Here is a 27,894-nt window from a genome sequence, read left to right as displayed (position 1 = left end):
CATTGCCTGTCGTCTGCAAACTTGAGAAGCTTGACAGAGGAGTCTGTGGAGGTGCAGTCGTTGGTGTAGCGAGAGTAAAGGAGAGGGGAGAGTACGCAGCCTTGCGGTGCTCCTATGCTGAGGGTCAGCAGGTCCGAGGTGTGCTTTCCCAGCCTCACATGCTGCTTCCTGTCTTATCAGGAAGTTGGTGATCCACTGACAGAGGGGTTCAGCCACAGTCAACTGGGAGAGTTTGGAGTGTGAATCATATGTTATTCAAAAAAAGACTGCCACTTGGCATGATTATTTAAGTTTCTTTTATTTAGATGCAAGTCTACACAAAAAGTATTTTGCAGTAACCCACACAAAACAAGCATTAAATGTCTATGTTTAAATCTCCTTACAGGAGCCAGTAGATATTTTGTCATGAAGCAGTATCACTGATATTTAATTGGATATCACTTTACCCTTCGTTGTCACGATGGCATCCTCTCCAACTTGGTCTTCCACCAGGAGGTTGATGGCACTCTCCACCTTCCCTGAAGCGGCGAGAGCTAAAACAGCCTTCTCCGTAGAAAAACCCATCTGCTGCAGTTGCTGCAGTCTGAGAGAGGCACAGTGAAAGCAAAGGTTAACAGAGCAGTATTTTACACGCAAGATTATGCCCTGTATGTCATTAAAGTAACGGACTGGATCTCGACAACTATGGTTACTCGTATCTGCTGGATCTGAAATAAGTTGCAAATTTCTGTACACTTGCTGTGTAACGTGGGATTTGCTGGCAGGTTCCGCCCTCTGAATCCCTGTAAGCCAGCACTTTGTTTTTTCTAAGCTAGGATGCCCACAAATATTAAGATAACAGTGTTGGATATCTGAATGAAACCAGCAAATACAGCAACAAAAGCAATCTATTCAACCTACTGCTAGTACTTGTGGATGCAACTCTTACTGAGATTCCTTGCAGAAACTGGTGATCTGCTAATACCAATTACCTATAAACTTCAAAATAACCTAAATTTTTAATTAAATTTGGGTCTAAATAAAACATTCATTCATATAATGGCTACAGAAAAGAATTGAGGAAATGTGTTGTCCATCCAACAGATGTTTTATATCCAATGAGCCCTTGGAATGCACTCCTTCCTTCCGCTCAAATCAGACATCTGAATATTGCTGATTGCCGATGAACCAAATAGATTGTTTTTGTTGCTGTATTTGCTGGTTTAATTTAGATAGCCAACACTATTACCTTAATATTTGTGGGCATCCTAGCATAGAAACATAGAAACATAGAAAATAGGTGCAGGAGTAGGCCATTCGGCCCTTCGAGCCCGCACAGCCATTCAATATGATCATGGCTGATCATCCAACTCAGTATCCCGTACCTGCCTTCTCTCCATACCCCCTGATCCCTTTAGCCACAAGGGCCACATCTAACTCCCTCTTAAATATAGCCAATGAACTGGCCTCAACTACCTCAACTACCTCAACTAAGAAACAAAACAAAGTCCTGGCTTGTCGAGTTTCTGGTCAATAAACATGAAAAACCTGAAAATAAATAGATTCAAGGTCAATTCATGTAAAAAAAAATTAAATGAAGATGCTGGAAATTTTTAAAACAAAAATGGAAAATTGTGGAAATACTCAGCTGGTCAGGCCAGATCTGGAGGCAGTGAAACATAATTAATGTTTCAGGTGGAAGGCCCTTTATCAGCTGATCTTTTTTAATGCAATCTTAACCAGTTTTGTCCTTAGAAATGTTTCCATGGACGTGTGATTCCAGGGCTTGACCACAGTAACTACCAGGGAACTGAATTTTGCAGGGAAGACTTATAATGATGATGCCAGGACCTGAGGGCCTGAGTCATAGAGTCATTGAGTTAGGATGCTATTCCTTGCAGCGCAGAATGCTGAGGGATGATCTTATAGAGTTGTATTAAATCATGAGGGGAATATATAGGGTGAATGCAGTCTTTTCCCAGGATCGGGGAATCAAGAACTCAAAGGCATAGGTTTAAGGTGAGAGGATCAAGATTTAATAGGAACCTGAAGTATAGCGTATTCAGGTGGCAGTGGAACGAGCTGGAACGATATGGAACGAGCTGCCAGATTAAATCGTTAAGATAGGTGCAAATACAACTTTTTAAATACATTTGAACAGGTACATGGACAGGAAAGGTACAGAGGGATTTGAGCCAGGCACATGGGGCATCTCGGTCAACATGGACAAATTGGACCGAAGGGCCTGATTCAGGGCTGTAGGACTCTGATCGATTGCTAACTCTACCTGAAATTATAACTTAACTTAAGTAGATATCTCAAAATATTTTGTTGCCTTTCTTTCATTGCCTGGAACTCACCGTAGGGAAGACACTGAAGACTTGGGTACTTTCAGTTTACTGTTCTGATCCATTCTAGCTTCTTTTAAGGAGGCAGCAATGCTAGCACGTAAAAGATCCTCATCTGTGAGCAGGCCATAAGCAGCTGCAGCAGAAATATCATCTGGATTCAGGCGATAATATTCAGAGAAACAATGGCTAGGATCCAGCTGGTCAGAACATGCAGAACTACATGGATTATGAGATTCTGCTTGGAAGTGACTGGCTCCAATTGATCCAGTGTGAGGTTGTGAAGGAGGCAGTATCTGGTTGGAGATTTCAGTCCACTGAGAATCTATTTCAATGTTGCAGCTTTTGTTTTCCTTTTTAAAATGATCACTTGCGGCAGTAAAATGTACTTGAGAGGATGTGTGGGTGTGGGTGGCCTCAGTTACAGAATACCTGCAAATATGAAAGTAACAGAGTATACTACGAGCTTTTGGAAGTTACTCACAATAAAACCAATGCAGACATTATGTACTGATTAATACAGAACCAGTTCTGAGATAATTGATTCACATTATTCAAACATAAACAAATAAAAATGATTAATGGTAGAGTATATCACATAATACTCAATGCATATGCATTAACAATAATTAGAAAATGTTAAATGTTTACATGGCTCAACGTTTACATGGTTCCAGTTCCATGTAACTTCCTTGGTAAAATGAAGCTCATGTGTTCAAGGGGCTGAGAAACAAAACTTTTTTGGGAACAACTTCTCGCTGACTATAAAGTGCACAGTCATGAACTTCAGGGTATGATATTAAAAACACTGCACTTTTAAAATACATATTAATGACCTGGAATTGAGTAAATGGGATATATTTTCAGTGTGAACTTGGCACAAAGTTGGCAACAATAAGGAAGTTGCAACTGTCAACAACAAGGAAGTTGCAACTGTCAACAGAGAACCACAACAGACTGGGCCACAACAAGTGGTTAGTGAACCAATACCAATCATAAGCCAACTTGACTTTCTCCTCACCAATCCGCTGGTCTCAGATGTATCCCTGCAACAATAATAATAGCAGTGACAAAATGCTATCCTAACACTGAGACACCTACTATCAGGTTGCAAAGCACCATCTCCAATCTTTAGATTCAGAACAGATCATGAAACCATGGGCTGTAGTTGGCTGATTACTCTTGCTACCATACACCAAAGACTATCATAAACCAATGATTGGTTTGAATTACACCCAAACCACTCGGCATACTGACTTTGGAGCCAGATTCCAAAAGGAACTACCAGAGGTAGGATGACATAAAAGTAATATTTAATCGAAGTCCTAGTAAACTAAAATCAAAAGGAACCCAATGGAGACTTTCTACTGGATGGAGCCACATCTAGTTAGAAGGAAAATGATAGTTATGCCAGAGGAGTTTCCTGGGGCAGGCCGAGGACTCAACCATCTTCAGCTATTTTATCACTTAAATTCCTCACATTATCATTGAGAGATGTTTGCTTAATGCCTTGTTCTATTTGCAACTCCTCGGTCTGTCTTGCATGAAACAAAGCTTGGAAAATATTCAGGTTGGGCTGATTAGTGGCATGATATCATTCAGCCAATGACCACACATCACATTTAAATGCTTAACTATCAGCATCATTCTGACCCATGATAGAGATCATCATTGGCCAGAAACCTAAGGGACCATTCATAAATGCTGCTGGGAAAACCAGCTCAGAGGCCAAGTCTCCAACTTCAAGAACCAAGAGTGTTTAATTGGCATTTAATGTACTGACAACAGGGACAATGAAATTCTTACTTGCAGCAGCTTCACAGGCCTGTAAACGCAATGCACACAGATAAATATAATAATCAACAATACAATAAATTAATAACCATATTACTGGTGCAAAAATAAACAAAGTCCATAGTGCAACCAAAAACACAGACCATTGTAGTTCATTGTTGAGGTTAATGTGTAGTGTTCAAGAGGAGATGGTTGCTAGGAAAAAGCTGATCTTGGCAGTGATCGTGATCTTGATCACGGTTTTCAGGCTCCTGTATCTTCTTCCCAATGGTAGAAGCATAATGAGAGTGTGGCCAGTGTGGTGTGGATGACTTTTGACTCACAAGAGTGTTTTCAATACCAACAAAGTGTGTCAGGCATGTATTGTTGTGCACTGCAATCTGTACCATCATTGATCTGCATACCCTGATCTAATTTATATCAAGCTAAGGGACTGAGCCATATAGAGGGGCAAGAGTGTAAAATAAGTTTCTAACTTGACAAGACTGCAATACAGGACTATATAAATGTTAAGCAACTAGACGACCAAAGGGTCAGTTCCAAGATTAGTAGTACTGGCACATCAAGCTATGATTAATGCTGGACAATTACACAGCTAACTAGAGGAGAGTGTTCCAAGGACGTCCCTGTCCTAAAGGACAGCTTAAAACAAGCATTGAATGGCCAAGTCTGTGCTGAAGTATTTATAACTATCGTTTTAGGTTTATTATTGTCTTGTGTATCGAAGTACAGTGAAAAGCTTCATTTTGCATGTCATCCAAACAGATAATACTATACATAAATACAATCAAGTTAAACTCAAGTACAATAGGTAAAGGAAGGGGACGATACAGAGAACAAAATATAGTTCTCAGCATAGCTCTATGGACAAAGTCAAATGGCTACGACGGGTTAGAAGTGAACCAGACAATGCACTAACTTATGGAAGGGCCATTCGGAAACCTGATAACAGAGGGGAGAAAGCTGTTCCTGAGTCTTCGGCCTCAAGTGTCGAGCAAATGGTGCACATCAGCTTCTTCTTGAGGTTTCTGCCATCACATACGACAATTGGGCTCACCACAAGAGGATACGTCAAAGGTGAGTAGACAACATTCCAATTGTGGTGCTGAAATTGCTTCCTCGAGCTAGTTATGCCTCTGTTAGCACAGTTTAAACACCGCCACCCAGCTGATTTTATGAGATTAACAACGTATGGCCCCTCCAAAAAACAAGACAAATCTGATCCATCCATTTATCGCTTTAGCAGTCTACGCTGCTCTGATGATGGAGTCGATGGCAATTGTTATCAAATGTCACTAAAGTCATGTTCAAAAACCTCAAAAACCTGTTCACCAACCCTGAACTTGAATAAGGAACCAATCTTTCCTGATACAATTAGACTTGTATCCTGTGTTAAAATTTAGCAGACAGAATATTTACATATTTACAAGGGTGCAGGCTTACACATCGATGTGTTATTAAATGTATTTCATTCTGAAAGCAGACTAGCTAGCAAAATTCTGTAGTGTCATTGTCTCGTGTTATACCCTTTACAATGAGTTTAGCTTTGGAATCAGCAATGTTGTAGTATCATTGTAAGGAAGGAACAATGGGAACTACAAACAAGTTGCAGCATGTAAAGTAACTGAACAATGCATTGGTGTTACTTTGCTCCACAGTAAAATTGTGCAATAACAGTTTCTTATCAGGATCCATTGTTCTGACTATAATCCAAGAAAATACCATAACAAATTGCTACTGCACAAACAGTGCAAATTTTGCATTTCCAAAAATAACCATGCAGAGGTTCCACCAATGGTTTCATGTGTACATCTAACAACTGTTCTGACACCCAGTGCATAAGCTAGGTGACTTTAGCAACAGAGGCCATGATCTGCCGCTTGCTGCCCAAACCACAGCGCAAGCTCATGATTCAGATGTTTTCGTGATATAAAGGGCAGACTAAACTGACCGTCCATACCTAACAAAGTATCCGTTGAGGCAGAGTGGGATCGCAGCAGTGGATACCACAAAAAGGTTTGTTTTTGCATGCATTCCAATCAAATCAGAGAATTAGCCAACCAAAAATTATCCAAACAGATTTAAATAACGATTTTAAATTATTTAAATTTTCTAAGAGAATAAATGTAATTTAAAAATAAAAAGTACATCAAAACATTGAAATAAAATAAAATATGTCAAACACTTACCTGCATTTACCTTTCCTCACAGGTTTGGATATACAACAAGGTGACCATGTACTCAACAGCCATCCCTGGGATAGATCTAGAGCGCATCCAGCCATGCCTGACAGCATGTAAGTATTCTACAGCTGTTCTCAATGGTAGGTCCAACAGTGGAGGAGAAGGTGAATTGGAATGTCCCCTAACCTCCAGCTCAAATTGGACTTCTAAATTTGGCCAAATATCTGAAAAATAATGAAGCCCGATTGACTAACAGCTGTCACTCAGTTAAATTTTGCCTGGTTGGAACACAACATTGGGATTCTTCTGGTAGTCTGATGGATCAGAGGTGATGACAAGACTGGAACTGAACTGCACCTCATACTCATGGTCAAGATTAACATGACCATGTTAATCTGAAGAAGGGTCTCGACCCGAAACATCACCCATTCCTTCTCTCCTGAGATGCTACCTGACCTGCTGAGTTACTCCAGCATTTTGTGAATAAATACCGTCAAGATTAACATGATGTGTTAACAGAGGGCACCAACAGAACCACACTGCACCATGATGTGAAGACTTGCAGGTGAGTTAAAAGTAAATTTGGTGTAGGAACAAAACTGTACCAATCTAAGCCTGTCCTTCGAAAATAGAATATCTCCCACAGAGGCAAGCAGAGAAATCTAAGAATAGCCGTATAAACCAACCTATAGCTTGTTTGAAAAGCATGAAAAAAGCATTCAGATTTATCATTTACATTATCAAACAAGTGTAAGTGAATCTTAATATTTGCAGTAAAAGAAAATGCAGTATTTACAGGCAGTGTTTTTTTAGATGGTAGTTCTGTAGAGAAACTCCACATACTGGCAAGTGTGCAGTCTATTTTGTTCCTGGGTTCTGCGCGAGAACTCTGCAACATCTTGGTTAGAAATGAACTAATGGTCAGCGCTCCACTGGGAGTTTGGCACTGTGTCCAGCGATAGGAAGGAAATGTCGTGAGCCGAGGAACAAAGATGCACATCAGATACACCACTACAGCTTTATCCCTGACTCCACATGGAGTGATCCCCGGGATTGCTAACCTTAATTGAAAAGATGTTTGCAGTGCTCGTTACTCAATGTAAAAGGCACTTTTTAGTTTACTTAATGTTTTTAATTTATTTCTAGCACCTTTCTAGCATTTTTAAGTTAATTTATTGTTTTCGTTTCTACGTTTTACTTTAAATTATTAAAATCTATTTTAGCAGCTTTTAAATATATGATCATCAGAGATATTTTTTTTCAATTGTTGACGGGCCTCTGTTAGCCGTCAGAAAGCCATCACATCTTTCAGGGAGCAGGTCCTCAGGGACATCCTTCTGAGGCCCAGTCAATGCTCACAACCGGCTTTGATTCTCCAGGTAGCCGTGGAAGGGAGATTTTGAGGGCGGTGAACTCATTAAGCTACATAATCTGCGGCCGGGGGTAGATCATGATCAACGGGAGTAGCGAGTGGCTAGATCGAGCACACTCCAATCCAAAGACTGTCCAACAAAAGGGTAACCATAAAATAAGATCAGAGTGAAAAGCATGTAAAAATTACCTTTGCAACATTTTTACTGCATATTGTAAACAGACCTTACATCTTAAATAATTAAAAAGTTCTACTCACCTCTCAGTATTACTTCGAACAGGGAGGTGATATTGCACTGGAGAGAAGATAAATGGAATCCAGGAATTATGGTGCAGAAACCCACAGGCAGCCAGTCTTTCCACATGTTCTATTGCAAAGTCTGGCAACTCCAACCAAAACAAAAACTTATAATTATCTGAATAAAAATTGTTAAGGTCATTCAAAGCAATAAGACGGTGTGCAGGTGCAACAGACTCTTAACATCCAAATTTACATCCCATATTTGCATTAATATAGTTCTGATTTCATGGAGGGTAACAGCAAAAATAAACATTCATCAATGGACAAAATTAAAGGAAATTATACCAAGAAGAGTAGTAAATTAGAAAGTAATCCGCTACCTTGGAAATCAAAATCAAAACTGCAGATGGTGGAAATCTAAACTAGAAACAGAAAATGCTGCAGGTACTCAGCAAGAGAAACAGAATGAATGTTTCAAATTGAAGACCTGTGGTACTGTTGGTTAATTCGCCTTTGTAGGTTTGCTAGTGCTACACGTGTGGGTTTAAACTAAGTAGTGGGGGGAGGGGTTGACAAATTGGGAATATGAAGATGGAGTTAAAGGGGAAACGAATGCAGGAGAAATTGCAAAGGACTCGAATAAATGGGAAGGAAAGTTCTAGATGGGATAAGAGAGTAAGGTCAGGGCCAATGGTGACTGGTGTGAGAGGGGAGGTGAATACCGAAGATAAAGTGTTGTATTTAAATGCGCAAAGTATAAAAACTAAAGTGGATGAGCTTGAGGCTCAGTTAGACATTGGCAAGTATGATGGTGTGGAAACATAGAAAATAGGTGCAGGAGTAGGCCATTCGGCCCTTCTAGCCTGCACCGCCATTCAATATGATCATGGCTGATCATCCAACTCAGTATCCCGTACCTGCCTTCTCTCCATACCCCCTGATCCCTTTAGCCACAAGGGCCACATCTAACTCCCTCTTAAATATAGCCAATGAACTGGCCTCAACTACCTTCTGTGGCAGAGAATTCCACAGATTCACCACTCTCTGTGTGAAAAAAAACTTTCTCATCTCGGTCCTAAAAGACTTCCCCCTTATCCTTAAACTGTGACCCCTTGTTCTGGACTTCCCCAACATTGGGAACAATCTTCCTGCATCTAGCCTGTCCAACCCCTTAAGAATTTTGTAAGTTTCTATAAGATCCCCCTCAATCTTCTAAATTCCAGCGAGTACAAGCCGAGTCTATCCAGTCTTTCTTCATATTAAAGTCCTGCCATCCCAGGAATCAATCTGGTGAACCTTCTCTGTACTCCCTCTATGGCAAGAATGTCTTTCCTCAGATTAGGAGACCAAAACTGTACGCAATACTCCAGGTGTGGTCTCACCAATGCCCTGTGGGAATTACAGAGACATGGCTACAAGAGGACCAGGGCTGGGAACTGAATATTCAGAGGTACACAACGTATAGAAAAGACAGACAGGTGGGCAGAGGGGGTGGGGTCGCTCTGTTGGTAAGGAATGATATTCACTCCCTTGCAAGGGGTGACATAGAATCAGGAGATGTAGAATCAGTATGGATAGAAATGAGGAATTGTAAGGGTAAAAAGACTCAAATGGGAGTTGTCTACATGCTCCCAAACAGTAGCCTCGACATAGGGTGCAAGTTGAGTGTAATGAACCTGATCTGATAAGGGAACTCAAGGTAAAAGAGCCATTAGGAGGCAGTGATCACAATATGATAAGTTTTAATCTACAAATTGAGAGGGAGAAGGGAAAATCAGAAGTGTCAGTATTACAGTATAGCAAAGGGGATTACAGAGGCATGAGGCAGGAGCTGGCCAGATTTGACTGGAAGGAGGCCCTAGCGGGGAAGATGGTGGAACAGCAATGGCAGGTATTCCTGGGAATAATGCAGAAGTTGCAGGATCAATTTATTCCAGAGGAGGAAAGATTCTAAGGGGAGTAAGAGGCACCCGTGGCTGACAAGGGAAGTCAAGGACAGCATAAAAATAAAAGAGAAGTATAACATAACAAAGAAGAGTGGGAAGCCAGAGGATTGGGACTCTTTTAAAGGGCAACAGAAGATAACTAAAAAGGCAATACGGGGAGAAAAGATGAGGTACGAGGGTAAGCTAGCCAATAATATAAAGGAGGATAGTAAAAGGTATGTGAAGAGGAAAAAAATAGTCAAGGCAAATGTGGGTCCCTTGAAGACAGAAGCAGGGGAATTTATTATGGGGAACAAGGAAATGGCAGATGAGTTGAACCGGTACTTTGGATCTGTCTTCACTAAGGAAGATACAAACAATCTCCCAGATGTTCTAGTGGCCAGAGAGCCTAGGGTGACGGAGGAACTGAAGGAAAATCACATTAGGCAGGAAATGGTGTTGGGTAGACTGATGGGACTGAAGGCTGATAAATCCCCAGGGCCTGATGGTCTGCATCCCAGGGTACTTAAGGAGGTGGCTCTAGAAATCGTGGACGCATTGGTGATCATTTTCCAATTTTCTATAGATTCAGGATCAGTTCCTGTGGATTGGAGGGTAGCTAATGTTATCCCACTTTTTAAGAAAGGAGGGAGAGAGAAAACGGGAAATCATAGACCAGTTAGTCTGACATCAGTGGTGGGGAAGATGCTGGAGTCAATTATAAAAGACGAAATTGCAGAGCATTTGGATAGCAGTAACAGGATTGTTCCGAGTCAGCATGGATTTACGAAGGGGAAATCATGCTTGACTAATCTTCTGGAATTTTTTGAGGATGTAACGAGCAAAATTGACTGGGGAGAGCCGGTGGATGTAGTGTACCTTGACTTTCAGTAAGCCTTTGACAAGGTCCCACATAGGAGATTAGTGGGCAAAATTAGAGCACATGGTATTTGGGGTAGGGTACTGACATGGATAGAAAATTGGTTGGCAGACAGAAAGCAAAGAGTGGGGATAAATGGGTCCCTTTCAGAATGGCAGGCAGTGACTAGTGGCGTACCGCAAGGCTCGGTGCTGGGACCACAGCGATTTACAATATACATTAATGACTTGGATGAAGGGATTAAAAGTACCATTAGTAAATTTGCAGATGATACAAAGCTGGGTGGCAGTGTGAACTGTGAGGAAGATGCTATGAGGTTGCAGGGTGACTTGGACAGGTTGTGTGAGTGGGCGGATGCATGGTAGATGCAGTTTAATGTGGATAAGTTTGAGGTTATCCACTTTGGTGGTAAGAATAGGAAGGCAGATTATTATCTGAATGGTATCAAGTTAGGAAAAGGGGACGTACAACGAGATTTGGGTGTCCTCGTGCATCAGTCACTGAAAGGAAGCATGCAGGTACAGCAGGCAGTGAAGAAAGCCAATGGAATGTTGGCCTTCATAACAAGAGGAGTTGAGTATAGGAGCAAAGAGATCCTTCTGCAGTTGTACAGGGCCCTAGTGAGACTGCACCTGGAATACTGTGTGCAGTTTTGGTCTCCAAATTTGAGGAAGGATATTCTTGCTATTGAGGGCGTGCAGCGTAGGTTTACTAGGTTAATTCCCAGAATGGCGGGACTGTCATATGTTGAAAGACTGGAGCAACTAGGCTTGTATACACTGGAATTTAGAAGGATGAGAGGGGATCTTATCGAAACATATAAGATTATTAAGGGGTTGGACACGTTAGAGGCAGGAAACATGTTCCCAATTTTGGGGAGTCCAGAACCAGGAGCCACAGTTTAAGAATAAGGGGTAGGCCATTTAGAACGGAGATGAGGAAAAACTTTTTCCGTCAGAGTTGTAAATCTGTGGAATTCTCTGCCTCAGAAGGCAGTGGAGGCCAATTCTCTGAATGCATTCAAGAGAGATCTAGATAGAGCTCTTAGAGATAGCGGAATCAGGGGTATGGGGAGAAGGCAGGAACGAGGTACTGATTGAGAATGATCAGCCATGATCACATTGAATGGTGGTGCTGGCTCGAAGGGTCGAATGGCCTACTCCTGCACCTATTGTCTAAAATTGAGCCTAAAGTGCAGGGAGTGGACGAGAAAGTGGACTAACTTTGAATTAAAAGATCAATGGTCAGTATGGACTCGGTGGGCCGAAAGGGGCTGTTTCCATGCTGTATCTCTAAATTAAATTGAAGACCTTTCCTCAAAACTGATGTTGCTTGACCTGCTGAGTGTAATTTGTTTTTCCTAAAGGATTAATCGGAACTCTTCCACATTTCACTTGAAGACAATGCAACTGAAAACATTCCCCAAATATAGAAGGTAGACACAAAATGCTGGAGTAACTCAGCGGGTCAGGCAGCATCTCTGGAGAGAAGAAATGGGTGACGTTTCAGGTCGAGACCCTTCTTCAGACTCTGTAGTTTCGATTTAAACCAGCATCTGCAGATTTATTTCCTACTCCCCCAAATATAGAAACTGTCAAAAATACTCAGCAACACCAGCAGAGTGAACGTTTCCGATCGATTTTCCTTTTTTCTTTTAGATTTCCAAAACCCACTGAATTTTATTTTTATGCTCTTAAAACAAAGTTAGCAAGGTGTTAAATTTACACACTAAATCAGTAATATCACATTAAAATGTTGTGTATTGAATGAAACACAAAATGATTTCCCTTTAAATTACTGGAACTTCATACAAAAAAACATTTGCATCAAACCACAAGCTAACATAAAAGTATGGCACAGAAATGAACCTCTTGATTTAATACTTCATCCATATTGAGAAGATTGTAAAGATTGCAGCCAACAGAGATGAGACCGAAAGTTCCTGAGATATACTTGGCATCGTATCTTTTTCAATTTCTGGGGAGGAAACAAAATGTTTCATGGCACCACATGTTCCAGTCCAAAAGATCTGATCAAAGTATTCTAGCTAACTCTTCATACTTGAAGCCATATTTCTGTCTGTTGCCCAATGCTGATCTTTTAATACAGTACACAGTTCCATGCCAAAGGTCAGGGCAGGTATGAAATTAAATCTCCAGGATATTACTGACAATGTCAACCCAAATCAAACCCAACCCTGTGTATCGAGCGAGACAACAACCGTATGTCGAGTTTGTCCGTTAAGTTGGAAAATACACGATAATCATTCACTTTTGGGACTATATTTCTACAATATTCCATATATAATAATATTATGGGAGTCTGATTGTATTTAGGTGTCCATAATCATGCGATCATAACCCGGTGGCTGCCTGTGGTTACATCCTATTAGGCTAGATTTTGTAACTCACTTCACACAACTAAGAGAAATGGGAAGAACCTGCTATTTACAAATTGGTTTCTAGATTTCCTTCAATACAACGACTGCATTTTAAAATGAGCTGTTATGCACTTTGGGATATCTTTTAAGTGGCAGTGAAAGCACAATATAAATGCAAAAATTGAATGCTCTGCTCTGGAGAACTAAATGACTCCACAATCAGAAAGGATACAAAGCAGACCGACAATTACTCCACATATATGGAGATATACTGATGAACTTGGTATAACAATGTAGGCAACTGGAAGTAGTATCCAAGGTACTGCTGCTGCATTAATTCTTGTTACCGCGAAAGTCCTTTTCATTTCGGAGCTATAGCACTTCAGTGTCACCATGGCAAACTGAACAGTTGTGAAACCACACACTGGTGTTTCTTCAAGTCGTAATAGTTTGCCCAGAAGCAGATAAAGAAGTGCAGAGAGGATGGCAAAAATAATGGCGAGATAAAAGTATCGAATGGTACCCAACTGTTCCTCCAGCCGGCTGCTCAAGACAACCAACAAGGCAATGTTGACAAGCAAAGTCAATATATTATCATGACAGATGCAGTAGCTCAATAAACGGTACACTGCAGGAATAAAACAGAATCAAAATTAGTTCATTTCCTTTCATGAGGCAATCTATTTAAATGGTATCAGATCTTCCAAAAATATTTCTGCAATAACAGCACGTTATATCTTGTTTTGCTGCTAAATTGCTGGTTTGTTCATAACATGATTGTGAATGGAATTCTATGGCTTGCGTTGAACAATGTTAGACATTGCTACCAATATGCTACCATAGTGTTTGTAAACAACTTCACAAAATCTGACATTTCCAGTGCTCCTATTTTTGTTCAACTCCCCCAATGGCTCAAACCATTTGAAATACTGCCTAATGGCCTAATTCAATGAAAGTCATAAATAGATTCAATGTTAAATCTATCCTAAACTCAGTCCCAGCATAAGAAAGGGAAGGTCTTTATGTTCCCAAGTCAATTGATGAAAAAAATTGATCAGGGATTCCAATACCACATGGCAACTCACAAGGTCTTTTTCCGGTGGAACCTCTGCACAATTTGCTTGAAGCTTCGTAAACAAGAAGTTTCCTGACAACATCATGCTCAAGGAGGAGAATATCCGCTCGTGAAGACTTACACAAAACCAAACCTGGGCACTATAATCACATTTTGAAAGGAAAAAATGTTTTTCCTTAAATACTCAATCAGCAATCTTTTACTGTAGCAATTCAGAGATCCTGAATTCCTTACTCAACTTCAATTTCCGGAATAACTCTTTGCTGAAAATGGTGACTTCTGCATTCCCAACAGGAGGCATAAAGGCAGGCTCAATCCAGAAACCAACCCACTTATTTCGCCCCTTCACTCAACATTCAAACATTCAGTAAAAATTGTTTAGGGAAAAAACTGCAGATGCTGGTTTAAATCGAAGGTAGACACAAAATGCTGGAGTAACTCAGCGGGTCAGGCAGCATCTTGGGAGAGAAGGAATGGGTGACGTTTTGGGTCGAGACCCTTCAGACTGATGTCAGGGGAGGGGGGGGGGACAAAGATGGAATGTCTTTAGTAACAATTAAATTAAAATTGTTGGTTGGTAATCAGAAATCCTGGCCAACCAAGTATACCATCCCAACTTCCATCTGTTCAAAGTCAGCCAAGTCCAAAGTCTGAATCTGCAACCTTCGTTTTCAGAAGAGGTTCGTAGTCACTTCACATTTATTGGAATTGCACTATATATGCAATTCCAATTGATGTTTTTTTTTTGTTTTGTATTGGTTTTGTGATTGTGTGTGTTATTGCTTTATTTTTATTGCATCTTATTGTTGGACTGTGGGTAAGGGAATTTCGTCCAAAAGACATGTTTTTTGGATGACAATAAAGGCTGTTCTGTTTCTCTTCTGATTCTATATTCTCTGTTGCACATTTTATTTTTTCTTTATTATTTTGTTCTGAAAGCAATTTGCTGATTTTCGTGTGATTTTTGTTAACTTTCAATATAAAAGCCACAGGGTATGTACACTACATTACTTTTTTTTAAATTCAACAGTGCATTGAGATGATCTGTTTTAACGTACAATGGACTTTGCTTCTCCTTTCACATATAAACAGAAGGCTGTCGAGGATATTTTTAAGGCAGAGACAGATAGATTCTTGATTAGTACGGTGTCAGGGATTATTGGGAGAAGGCAGGAGAATGGGATTGAGAAGGATAGATCAGCCATGATTAAATGGCGGAGTAGACGTGATAGGCCGAATGGCCTAATTCTGTTCCTATAACTTATGAACTGCATTAGTTTTATCTACTAGTAATATCCCAATATCATTAATCATTAGTAAGACCCGTAGCTTCTTTAAATAGATACATTAGACTAGTTCATTCATTTCTAAACTTTGAAAATCCAATGAAGACATTTGTTCATGAAACTTCCCCACCCAAAATATATTTATATTTAATGGGTACATTTGCCACAGTACCTATTTATTCTCTACATCTGGGATTATTACTCTAATAACATATAACCTTGTAACAAGTTGTAACCATATCACCACCACTAACAAATGAATATTGTTTCTAATATATTATTTAGAATAGCATTATTTCAGTCCCTTGGATCCACTTAGTCACTCCCTTAAGAATCTGACTGCTCCATACATGAACGCAATTAAACTTTTTTTAAATGTTAGCATGCTTTACCTAACACGATTTATTCCTAGAATAATCATAAAGGCTGTAGATGCTGTAAATCTGCAACAAAATTAGAAAATGCTGGAATACCGCTGCAACTCAGGTAGTATCCATGGAAAGAGAAACAATCAATGTTTCAGATCTGAAACTCCTCTTTGGAATTGGGAAAGAGATGCAAGCAGGACACAGTGCTGGAGTAACTCAGCAGGCCAGGTAGCCTCTCCGGAGAACATGGATAGGTGACATTTCAGATCGGGACCTTTCTTCAGTGATGCAAACACGTATTCAGTAGGAGGCAAGGGAGTGCCCAAGGTAGAATGAATTGAAATCCCTTAATGGGGATACTTATCAGTATATTAAACAACTAGACCTGTGTAATGAGTTGTTAATGGTGTGACATGCCCAGCAGACTAGATTTACATGAGTAGAATAAAGAAAACAGAACATGCAGAACAACTCGATCTAGAGCAGATGTATATAGATGTGTAAAGGTAACAGGGCAGGTGACTATAGTGGTTTAAAAAGGTTATAGGGTATTTTCCTTTTATAGGTGACGCAGAGGAAGTTCGAACCAGGTAGTTATTAGAACTGTACAAACATTAGTTAGACTACATTTGGAATATCGCATACAGTTCTGGTCAGACTGATGTGATTGCAGTGGAGAAAGTGGGAAGACGTGAGCAGCAGTAGAGCTGCTGCCCTGTGACTAGCGGAGTTCCGCAGTGGTCGGTGCTGGGGCTGCTACTCCTCATGTTGTGTATTAATAATTTGGACGAGGGGATTGAAGGCTCTGTGACCAAGTTTGCGGATGATATGAAAATAGGTGGAAGGGCAGGTAGGGTAGAGAAAGCAGGGATTCTGCAGAAGAACTTGGACAGGTTGGGAAATTGGTCTGAGAAGCGTAGCAAAGTGTGGAGTCATGCGTTTTGGTAGTAGGAATAAATGTGTAGACTATTTTCTAAATGGGGAGAGTATCCAGAAATCGGATGTGCAAATGGACGGGAGAAAATCGAATCGGTGGTAGAAACATAGAAAAATCGGTGGAGTAGGCTGTTCGGCCCTTTGAGCTAGCACCGCCATTCAATATGATCATGGCTGATCATCTAAAATCAGTACCCCGTTACTGCTCTTTCCCCTTGTCCCTTGATTCCTTTAGTCCCAAGAGCTAAATTTAACTCTCTTGAAAACATCCAGTGAATTGACCTCCACTACCTTCTCTGGCAGAGAATTCCACAGATTCACAACTCTCTGGGTGAAGAGGGTTTTCCTCATCTCAGTCCTAAATGGTCTGCCCCTTATTCTTAAACTGTGACCTCTGGTTCTGGATTCCCCCAACATCAGGAACATTTTTCCTGCATCTAGCCTGCCCAATCTTTTAAGAATTTTATATGTTTCTCTAAGATTCCCTCTCATCCTTCTAAATTCCAGTGACTACAAGCCCAGTCAATCCATTCATTCATCATGTCAGTCCCGCCATCCCGGGAATTAACCTGGTGAACCCAGGCTGCATTCCCTCAATTGCAATAATGTCCTTCCTCAAATTAGGAGACCAAAATTGCACACAATACTTCAGCTGTGGTCTCACCAGGGCCCTGTACAACTGCAATAGGACCTCTTTGCTCCTAAACTCAAATCCTCTCGCAATGACGGCCAACATGCCATTAGCTTTCTTCACTGCCTGCTGTGCCTATATGCTTACTTTTAGTGACTGATGTATAAGCACACCCAGGTCTCGTTGCATCTCCCCTATTCCTAATCTGACATTCAGATAATAATCTGCATTCATTTCAAGAGGGTTTGTATACAAAAACAGAGATGTAATGTTGAGACTCTATAAGGCACTGGTAAGGCCGCATTTGGAATATTGTGAGCATTTTTGGGGGCACCATATCTGAGGAAGGATGTGCCGGCACTGGAGAGGGTCCAGAGGAGGTTTACAAGAATGATCCCAGGAATGGGTAGGTTAACCTATGATGAGCGTTTGTCGGCACTGGGCCTGTACTCGCTAGAGTTTAGAAGCATGAGGGGGGACTTCATTGAAACATACAGAATAGTGAAAGGCTTGGATAGAATGGATGTGGAGGATGTTTCCACTCATAGGAGAGTGTAGGACTAGAGGTCATAGCCTCAGAATTAAAGGACGTTCTTTTCAGAAGGAAATGAGGAGAAATTTCTTTAGTCAGAGGGTGGTAAATCTGTGGAATTCTTTGCCACAGAAAGCTGTCAATATTTTTAAGGCAGAGATATTCTTGATTAGTACAGGTGTCAGAGGCTATTGGGAGAAGGCAGGGGAATGGGGTTAGGAGGGAGAGATAGATCAGCCATGATTGAATGGCGGAGTAGACTTGATGGGCCGAATGGCCTAATTCTACTCCTATCACTTATGACCTACAGCGCCAGAGACCTGGGTTTGATCCTCACTATGGGTGCTGTCTGTATGGAGTTTGTACATTCTCCTCATGACTGCGTAGGTTTCCTCTGGGTGCTCCGGTTTTCTCCCACACTCCAAAGACATGGGGGTTTGTAGGTTAATTGGCTTTAGTAAAATTGTAAATTGTCCCTAGTGTATTGGATAGTGATAGTCCTAGTGTTATCGCTGGCCAGCGCGTTGGCCAAATGGCTTGTTTCCATGCTGTATCTCTAACATCTAAAGAAAGTATGAGAGGGCGTTGCCATAACTGTGTAGATAAGAAAAGACTGAATAACTGGAGAATACAGGGAATGTTACTTCAAGAAGATAAAATTAGGAAAGGTCTAGATTCATTAAATGGGAAGGATCACTTTCCCTGTCAGAGATCAAAAACCAGGGGACACAAATTTAAAGTATTTGATGGAAGGATTAGGAAAATAATGTTCTTTTTTCACCCAGCAAGTTATAGCAGTCTGAGACTCCCAGAATGAAAGGTGATGGAGACATAAACCATCATCACATTTAAAAGGTACTTCTATCTTCAGAGCCATGACCTGCAGGGACATGGGTCTGGTGGAGGATGGAGTGATTCAGTCTGAAGAAGGGTCTCGACCCGAAACGTCACCCATTGCTTCTCTCCCGAGATGCTGCCTGACCTGCTGAGTTACTCCAGCATTTTGTGAATAAATGGAGTGATTCAGTTGTTCAGCTCTTTTCCAACTGCCTCAGGCACAGTGGTGTGAATGGCTTCTGTGTTGTAATTTTCCACAATTTTTGGATTAAAATTAATATTGCTGTATTTTGTTAAAATCCTTTTGCAATAAGTAGGTTTGGACACAATATATACACTTTGTTGTATATATTCATGAAGATTGATCACATAACAGGCATTTTCTGTTTCCGATATTTTTAGGCGAAGATGCTTTTCTAAGTAAATTCTGAAAAATGATTGAGTACGTACCTAGCCTACAGCAGAGCAGGAAACCAAGGTGGCATATATATAGCCCACTAAAATTAAAATGCAGACGTTTTAAACAATTGTGAATAGCTAAAGATCAATCCGTAATTAGGCCAAAGAAAACTGGCCTAAGTTTTGATTAAATAAACAAGAAAATGGAGTTAGGCACAAAATGCTGGAGTAACTCAGCGGGACTAGACCTCTCTGGGTAGAAGGAATGGGTGACGTTTCGGGTTGAGACCCTTCAGAAAATGGAGTTGTGTTGTTTATTGTATTTTCATGTGTTTTCAGCAAGTTATTGAGCTAAATGCTCCCATTCTTGTGCTGCCTTTTATTTCTCACATGAAACTTTGGTATGTCATTTGGCAGCTTTTGCCCCATATACAAGTAAACTATACTCAGACTATGAAGCTACTGAAGCCTCTGTATGATAGCAGTTTCTGTCTCCTGACTTCCTAGTTATCTCACTCATGTGTTATTCACTCCTCTAATGGCATGGAGGATTCAGCATCATGGCAAGGAAAGGTCTGTCACGTTGGTAAATGTCTGCCTACATAACCATGTCTGGTTACCAATACTACCGAAATAACCGGCAAATAGAACAGCGGCACAAAAGACCGCAGAAACTGGAATCTAGAACAAAAACAAACTCCTGGAGGAACTCAGCGGGTGAGGCAACTTCTCTGGAGGGAATGGACAGTCAACATTCCGGGTCGAGATCCTTCCGCTGGATTGATCTCAGTCTAGAGGAAGAGTCTCAGTCCAAAACATTGAAAGTTCATTTCCTTCCACAGATGTTACCTGACCCACTGAATTCCTACAAGTTTCATTCTTTTTGTCGTAAATGAAATATTTTCCCACCATTTGATATGCTTAACAGCATTTTAACTGTGTCAGTAATTTTGAGGCTGGTGATAAGATGACTATATATCCAGGGTGTTAAAACAATAAATGGGCTTCATTGAGGCAAGAAGTTGCTCTTAAATCTCTGTATTTTCAAATCATGGAGTCATCACAATTGTCAATGGTTGAAATCAAAGCTTCACAATCGTTGCCCAGGCAACCAGATGCTCAAAAAAAACTGCTGTAAAAAGTTGACTATTGTTCCAACAGTAACGATACAAAGAATTTAAATACTCCCAACAGACAACCATTTGTTGCATGCACTTGGTAAACATGTCTGTTGAAGAGAATCTTTTCCTTTAAGGAAGTAAATACTAGAATCTATAACTTTCTCCCTAAACATCCCTGATTGCACCAACCTTCGAATCATCTTTGACACAACAGTAATTGGTCATCTCATCATTTATTAGTATAATTCCTTCCATTAAGTTCATCATCTTGTTAGCTCCTGGCCTATATTTAAAATCTATTTTTTATAATCATCCATGTGGTCACCTTTCCTAATCCTGGCACAAGGACTGTGTTAGGATTCCTGCTTACAAGAACCGGGATTCAAACTCCTTTCCAAACCTCTAAACCAGGTGACACGAATTATGACTATATAATGTACTTTTCCTTCAAACTCATGGAGACTTTTTGGGTCATGGTCTGGTAAAGCCAACTTTAATATTTCCACTCCAAAAACTGAGAGACTTTATCAATCTGAACTCTCTTCTGTTGGAACAAAGTGATATGCATTCCTTCCTTCTTCATAGTTTCAGCTTGTGCTAACGTCCTCCAGAAACCGTGCTCCTCCAAGTCTGATTTCCAGGCATCTTTAGTTTTCCTACATCCAACAACAGGCATCAGTTTTGGAATTCAATCCCATCTCTGCTTTTCTCCTTTAGGGTGAAAGAGTGATAGAGCTGCTGTCCCAAGGCTCCAAAGACCCTGGTTTGATCCTGACCTCAGGTGCTGGCTGTGTAGAGATTACAAGTTCTTCCTGTGACCGTGTTGGTTATCTTCCACATCCCAAAGATGTGCATTCTGTGGGTTAATTGGCTGCTGTAAATTGCGCTGTGTGTTGGGAGATGAGAAAGTGGAATAACATTGGAACTAGTGTGAGCAGGTGATCAATGATTGTGAATCGATGGGCTGATGGCCTGTTTCCTTGCTGTATCTTTCAATCCATTCAAAATCCCTATGGTTACTTATCTTAATTCTTTCTAATTCTCACTGCTGCCTAATAACATTTCTGAGAGGCACAGGGAATGGTGCAGGGAGAGAGGATTGAGTGGTTTTTGTATGATAATTAAGAAGCCCATTCATATCCATTCCACTTTTTGTGAGGTGTTTTCTAAAATAAAAACACCTCGCTAAACATGATCGAAAATCAATTAGAAAATTAAGAGAAAATAATGAGAGATGACCAGAAACCCAATGAAAGTGATTGATCTCTTCATCCTCTTCAAATTAAAATATATATTTTAGTATCCTCAACTAGAAATCTTTATATAGAAGCACGGTTAACACTTCAGTATTGTACCGAGAGCCCTGTAGAGGCAAAATTGATACAAAAGGTACCATTGCATGAAAAGCAGGAAGTTGTTCTTCTAGTCAAATCCTCAATCAATACATCTCAGAGGCATTGAGAAGCAAAAATCTGCCGAGGCTGTAAATATTCAGAATTCAGGCAGCATCTTTGATAAGAGAAAAACAGTTAACGTTTCCAGTCAATGATCTTCCATCAGAACATTCACCTTAAATGTTACTCTCTCTCTCTCTCTCTCTCTCTCTCTCTCTCTGTCTCTGTCGATACTGCCTGATTTAACAAATATTTCTTGCATTTGTTATTTTAACATCAATAAAGCATGTTATCTGTTTTTTCTAAATGTTGACCGTGTTGTGTCTAAATTGTTTGCTGCGGTTCGGTTATCCATATAATGAAAGTATAATCGATAGAACTGTCCACATCTTCATGATGTCACAGTGCAGTGTGTAAACAAAGGTATTGGTTTTCCTATCCCAGTCAATGTTTGGATCTGGTTAAGGAATAAATGTTTTTCCACCAATCTTTGGAAAATACCTCCACTTTTATTTTCCATGCAATCTCGTTTATCGAAATGAACATATAGATGTGCAGTATTATCCAAAAATAAACACTTCCTCAATGTGGTAATTACTCAGCAAAGTACTTGGAAATGTCAGTCTACAGTAGGTTTTGAGCACAATCATGCTCAACTCAACAAAACTGCAATTTAATGTAGCCATAAAAAGCGTGTGCAAACTTCTCTAGGTCATCCTAAGGTTTTGGGATGCTACTCTTTGAAAGACAAGGAACAAAAACGTTGGGATAGTGGAATTTTAGTTGACGTTGTACGAGCACATATTGCAGTTCCAAGCATCTTTAAGGGGCTTAAAAACAAACTAATTTACCTTAAATATTGTAGCTTAAAAGTTAAAAAGGCTTTAAATCAATTAATGGGCCTCAGCACGATTTCAGGTGTTACGGTATTTCTAGATGGGAGATTCCTTCAAACAAATCACATTCGTAAAACTACTTTTGCAATTTGTTTTTTAAAATATTTAGTATACGCGGTCTTTATGTTTAGGAATGAAACCCACATTTTAATTGATTGCTGCGGCCTCTCGTTGTCCTGCAGCACTAAACTCGGCCTGCTAGTAAATCTTCCGCCTCTACCTCTGCAGGCGGCCGAGGCCGGGACGCTTACCTTGGCGCCGGCCGAGCACAGGGCCAGCACTCAGGGACAAGGCCTCCTCGGCCCCGATGAGCCAACAGAGCGCGGCGAGTGAGACGAAGGCCGCGTTCGCCTTCAGCAGCCTGGCAGCTCCAAGCCACGGCGGCCAGCGACCTCGGGGTCCCGGCGTGTCCGCAGCCTGGTGTCGGTAGAACATTCTCGCCAACCCCGGGGTGCCTGAGCCTGGGCCGCGACAGAAGCCTGAACCTCGCTTAGTGTGCGCTACCCGCCGAGGAGAGGAGAGGCGAAGGCCGCAGCCTGGTAAACTGCGTTAACACCGCCCAGGCCCGGAGAAGACGGGAGAACAGTCGTGATGCTGGAGGTGGGGTAGCGGGAAAGGAAGGATTTTAAGGTCTTTATTATTCGGGAAGATAGAGACATAATTCGGGGTTCATTTCAAGCGGGAGGAAATGTCCGCGCTGCCACACAACGAAATGGCCGCGTTTCCATCGCGACCGCAAACACGGCTGCGCCCGTCCGGCTTCCCTCCATTGTCCCCGCCGGCAGCGTGGCGACGTGACGGGGAACGCGCGCACACGTGACGCCTGACGTCGCCCACTCCTTATATAGCGAGCCGAGCGCTCAGCGTCATCATTATCATAAGGCCTTGGCCACGCATCGGCAGGCGGGGTGGGCGCGTGTGTGTGAGGGGACTTTAACCAAAAAAAAACAAATAAATTCTAAAATACGGGTTTTTCCCTCTCTTCAAGGGCTCAGGGTCAAAGTGTCCTGAAAGGGAAGTGGGAAAGGGATTTTTGTTTTGTCTTTGTGCTGTGGAAGGAAAGTTGCGCAAGGCGCCAAATCCGCGGGTCGAGTCCGTCGAGGGTCGGCGCAGGCGCGTTGCGGCAGTCAGAGGTCGGAGAAGATGGCGTCGACGGGTAAGACCGAGCCTCCGACTGTTGGTAGTCGATTCAAACCCGCCGCCGCCCTGCACGCCCGCAAATCCGCCATCGAGCCGCTCCGCCGCCCGGCGGTTGGGTTTAACCGTGTTCGGGGTGATTATATTGTGTTTGTGTGAGTGACGGAGAGCAGGCCGCCCTGGTAAGTTGGGCCCTCCTCGCCATGGCGTGTTGCAGGAGGATGAAGGGAACGGGCGGCCGTTGGGGCCTTCTTCCTTCATTCCCCCCCTCCCCCCAGGTCATCCGTCGTCAGGATACAGCCACCCGCGCTTGTTCCTCCGTGTAAAACTGCGCCACAAGAGCCGCTGGGCCCCGGTTGCTCTCTTTCCTTCCTCCCTTCCGAGCCGCCATCTCGCGTCCCCCGACGGCCGGCCGGCGCCTTGCACTTAGTCCCTGCCGGGGGGGGTGTGGAGAAGAAGGAGGAAGAGGAAGCGCTTTCTTTGCTCAATCCCCGTCGGGCTTCGAGGCCTAGCTCGGGTGGGGGAAGGGAGCATTAACCTGCCGCCGGATCAGTCATGGAACGAAACCACTTGCATTATTTTTAACCACGTCTGCCTATTTTATTCAAATACTGTAAGCAAAGAGTACACAATCGCATCCGTGCTCCAACATTGCTGGTGGTGCGGCTTTTCAACTTCTGAAAGTGATATTTTCAAAAATATTCCCCAGAGTTTAATAAATCGTTTAAAATTTTTTAAATTGGACTTTAAAAAAAAAAACGTTCCCTAATCCCTTACGACCTGCCAAAATGGAGTCGTATAATTATTCGAAATTCGTTATTTTTTCCTTCATAGAGGGGCGGGGGATATAACAAAAGATGGTAAAGCTGATTATCTTTGGTACGATAATTTTGCGTTGCGTCAACATTTGTTTTTCGTGTGTGGGGGGAGATGTTAAACGGTTTATCTGTGCCTGAAGGTGTTTGAAGTTCGTATATGGGGTGAAGTCGTTGTGGCCCCTGTTAAAATTTTATTGCCGTCTAACATACAGCCTCTACTTTAGTAAATTATAAAATGATCCCGTTTGGTGTTAGGTGTGTTTTAAGAAAAGTAGTTGTATTTCCACGCATTGAGTCTGAACTCTATGGAGGGAAAGCTTTTTATCTGATTTTTCCCCCCCTCCAATGGCCTGCTGCCCACGATAGTGGTCATTGTAATATAGAACGGTGTCTGTGGGGTAAGAGTGTATAACTACTGTGAGAATACATAATTCAGTTGAAACCCATGCCATGTGCTATACTTGTGGTAGCAGGACCTGATTGATGTTATGTCAAAAATAGTTGCCATGTTACATTTTGCCCTCCTTGTGGCAAATGCTTTAATTTAAATTATGCACCTACTTATTCACACCCATTTCCGGATTGTGCACTTGTAACTGATGAGAGTACAATATTAGTATTATCCAGATTGTGCACTTGTAACTACTAATGAGAGCACATTCTTGATTAGTTCGGGGGTCATGGGGAGAAGGCAGTGGAATGGGGTTAGGAGGGAGAGATGGATCAGTCATGATTGGTGGAGTAGACTTGATGTGCTGAATGGCTTAATTCTGCTCCTATTATGATCTTATATTGCCACCTGGAACAAAAAATTTAATTTGGACAATAGCTGTCTCTGGATCGACAGTATTGAATATGACATGGGGGAGAGATAATTTCACTATTTACAAGTAGTTACTAATCCTATATCTCTGTTTTTTAAATAATACAATATTGCTAAAAACATCATTTGGCCATGTCCTCAAGTATGTTGTTCTAAATGGGGCCTATAGCACAATCAAAAACACACAATTGTGGGGGGAAACCATAGAAATTCAGTCAATGTCAATGGAAGAGAGCCTATCTTTTTTAACTGAGGAAATGGAACAATTTCTATAATTGCATCTCACAATACAAAATATCATTGCCTAGATATGTGGGAGAAGATGCTGATATGTGCAAGTTTGTATACTTGATTTTCTATTTCATAACCTTTTCTTTCAATGTGGGAGGAAGAGCTAAGTAGTACAAACGTAACATTTAAAAATACATTTATTTATGAAACAATTGATTTGGGTCTTCAGTTATCACACCGTGCACATTTATTGCAACATCAGTGATATATTTTTGCTGAGCTTTTCTCTTGCAACATTCAAATGCTTGCATTTATGGACACCATGAGTTTGATGTTAACACTGATAAAAGTGATACCATTTTCTTATTTAAGGTGCCTCGATAACCCTAAAATGCTAGAGGGCATTTGATGGATGGGAGGTGTTGAAAATTGACACTTGATTTTGGGTGTGATGGCATGTTTTACAGATATGGGATTAGCTTTGGTTGAATAGTTTGCATGATTTAATTGAAAAAGTTGGCCATTGCTACAGAACAATTGGTTATTTTGGGAGCAAATTGAGCATTAAGCTTCCGGTTACAGACCTTCCTCTGATGATGGAAGTAAGGTGCTGCAACATCCCTTTCCTCAGTAGTGATTTATATTTTTATTTTAGGTGAGTATAGTATTAAAGTTTAATGGGTTGACATGAATTGCATCTCTAATTGTAAAGTTTCACATACAAATTTAACCATTGGCACAAAAGCCCACGGTTGTGGTTTTGTTGCAATTGCTGGAATTCTGTAATAAGGGCATTATGGTGTAAACTGCAAGCCAGTTAGGGAGCATTTGTGGTGAGAGGAGGAAATGTGATGCGTAGAATTTTTTCCCACAATTGGTGCATCACCTGTAGGACACTCCCTATCATTTACTGTTTTTACTGTTTTTCATCCTCTTGTATCAAAATGATGATTCGTTAAATGGTGGTGTACAAATGTAAGCCTCGTACTTTCACAAATAGTTGTTTCACTTCTGAGACTGGCTGGACATTCGTAAAGTGCAACTCCATTTGTGCTTCTCATTTGGCATATGCCCTCCTATCCCCTAGGTAAGGGAATGTCTGCTGCGTGCAGGTAGTTCTGCTATAGTGTGTGTATCCATTATGCTAATTGAATATAACACGATTTCAACCTCAAATTAGAGAACAACATTAAAGTATATTGTCAAGCAGTAAAACAAATTATCCAATGTTGGAAGGGGGGGGGGGTAATAGTCTAGGGAAAATAAATGCTTTGTGTTGCTCCCCATGGTAATCAGACACTTCTTTGCTAGTTTCACCATTGGTATCCATTGAAATTGTCAAGAAATCACTTCTATTTACACAATGATACTCTATTAAACAAAGTAATCCTTTTTTATATTTTTAGCTTGGAAATATAAGCTAAATGACTATTAAAATGATATTATGACTATTAAAATGACTTTATTCAAAAATCCTGTGCAAAAAATAAATTTGTTAATGCAAATCTGAAATTCTACTTCTAACCCCTTTTACCATTGGCTTTTATAACAATTTTCTATAATGTACAATTTCTTTGGAACACAACTTTCAGGTTGGAGCTGGACACCCCATATTCCACTATTTTAGAGATTGAAAAGAAAATAACATTCTTTAATATTTTCAAGATTTGCATTTAATTGAAGCAACATTTCAATATCGACAAATATTTGGTTTCAGTATCTTTACTCTCGTTGAAATAAGAATCCATTTTACACTTTTTTTTAGATTATAGTACCTATACTCAAGCTGCAGCTCAGCAAGGGTAAGTATATTTTCCTGTGCAATTCTCACTGTATAGTTTATGCTTACAAGTAATTATTTCATTGGTATGCGTGGATTGTTTCTAGTCTTTAAACGTGCCAAATTCTGCATCATTGCTTGTCTCCAATTTATTAGACATTTCACTGCTTAGTGAAGATTAAATTTCAGTTTCAATTTTTTGGGATAATAGTTTTTATGTTTAAGGCATTTTGACTAAAAAGTTGGCCATGACCACATTGTTAAATGTTGGGACCATACATCTTAACCTTCATAACCTCATACTCCAAGACCTCTTAACCCTTTCCGGTTCAAGCTCTATTTATAGGTGGGAATAAGATAGCTCGGTTCCCATAGTGCAATGTTAGAATCCATCGTCCATTTTCTTTCAATCAGAAATGTTTTCTGAATTTCCTTTTGGGGATGAGGTATGTTTTCAAAATCAATTGAACTTTTGAGTGTGAGGTTTGAAAACCAAGCTGTAAAATGTTTTAGAATTGAAAGTAATAAA

The 27,894-nt window shown here is 40.9% G+C and overlaps 2 protein-coding genes across 3 annotated transcripts in view; one reads left to right on the top strand and one right to left on the bottom strand.

Annotated features, from left to right (window-relative positions):
* Nucleotides 1–338: 338 nt before the first annotated feature.
* On the bottom strand, nucleotides 339–23,749 carry rhbdd3 (rhomboid domain containing 3). Its single transcript, XM_078421542.1, has 5 exons — nucleotides 22,828–23,749; nucleotides 13,334–13,729; nucleotides 7,935–8,091; nucleotides 2,340–2,759; nucleotides 339–583 (listed from the first exon to the last, which is right to left on the bottom strand). The coding sequence occupies exons 1-5, from the start codon at nucleotides 23,009–23,011 to the stop codon at nucleotides 427–429; spliced, it is 1,314 nt and encodes a 437-aa protein (XP_078277668.1). The 5' UTR covers nucleotides 23,012–23,749; the 3' UTR covers nucleotides 339–426.
* Nucleotides 23,448–27,894, top strand: part of LOC144605892 (RNA-binding protein EWS-like) — a 21,856-nt gene continuing 17,409 nt past the window's right edge. For both annotated transcript variants that reach the window (XM_078421540.1, XM_078421541.1), the window contains exons 1-2: nucleotides 23,448–23,732; nucleotides 27,351–27,387. In XM_078421540.1, coding sequence (XP_078277666.1) covers nucleotides 23,720–23,732; nucleotides 27,351–27,387 — 50 coding nt within the window. In that variant the 5' untranslated portion in view covers nucleotides 23,448–23,719. The remainder of the gene's footprint in view (nucleotides 23,733–27,350; nucleotides 27,388–27,894) is intronic.

This window comes from Rhinoraja longicauda, chromosome 25 (genome assembly GCF_053455715.1).
Source record: "Rhinoraja longicauda isolate Sanriku21f chromosome 25, sRhiLon1.1, whole genome shotgun sequence".
NCBI lineage: Eukaryota > Metazoa > Chordata > Chondrichthyes > Rajiformes > Arhynchobatidae > Rhinoraja > Rhinoraja longicauda.
The sequence above is the reverse complement of the archived record's forward strand: the minus strand, read 5'-3'. Positions and strand labels throughout refer to the sequence as shown.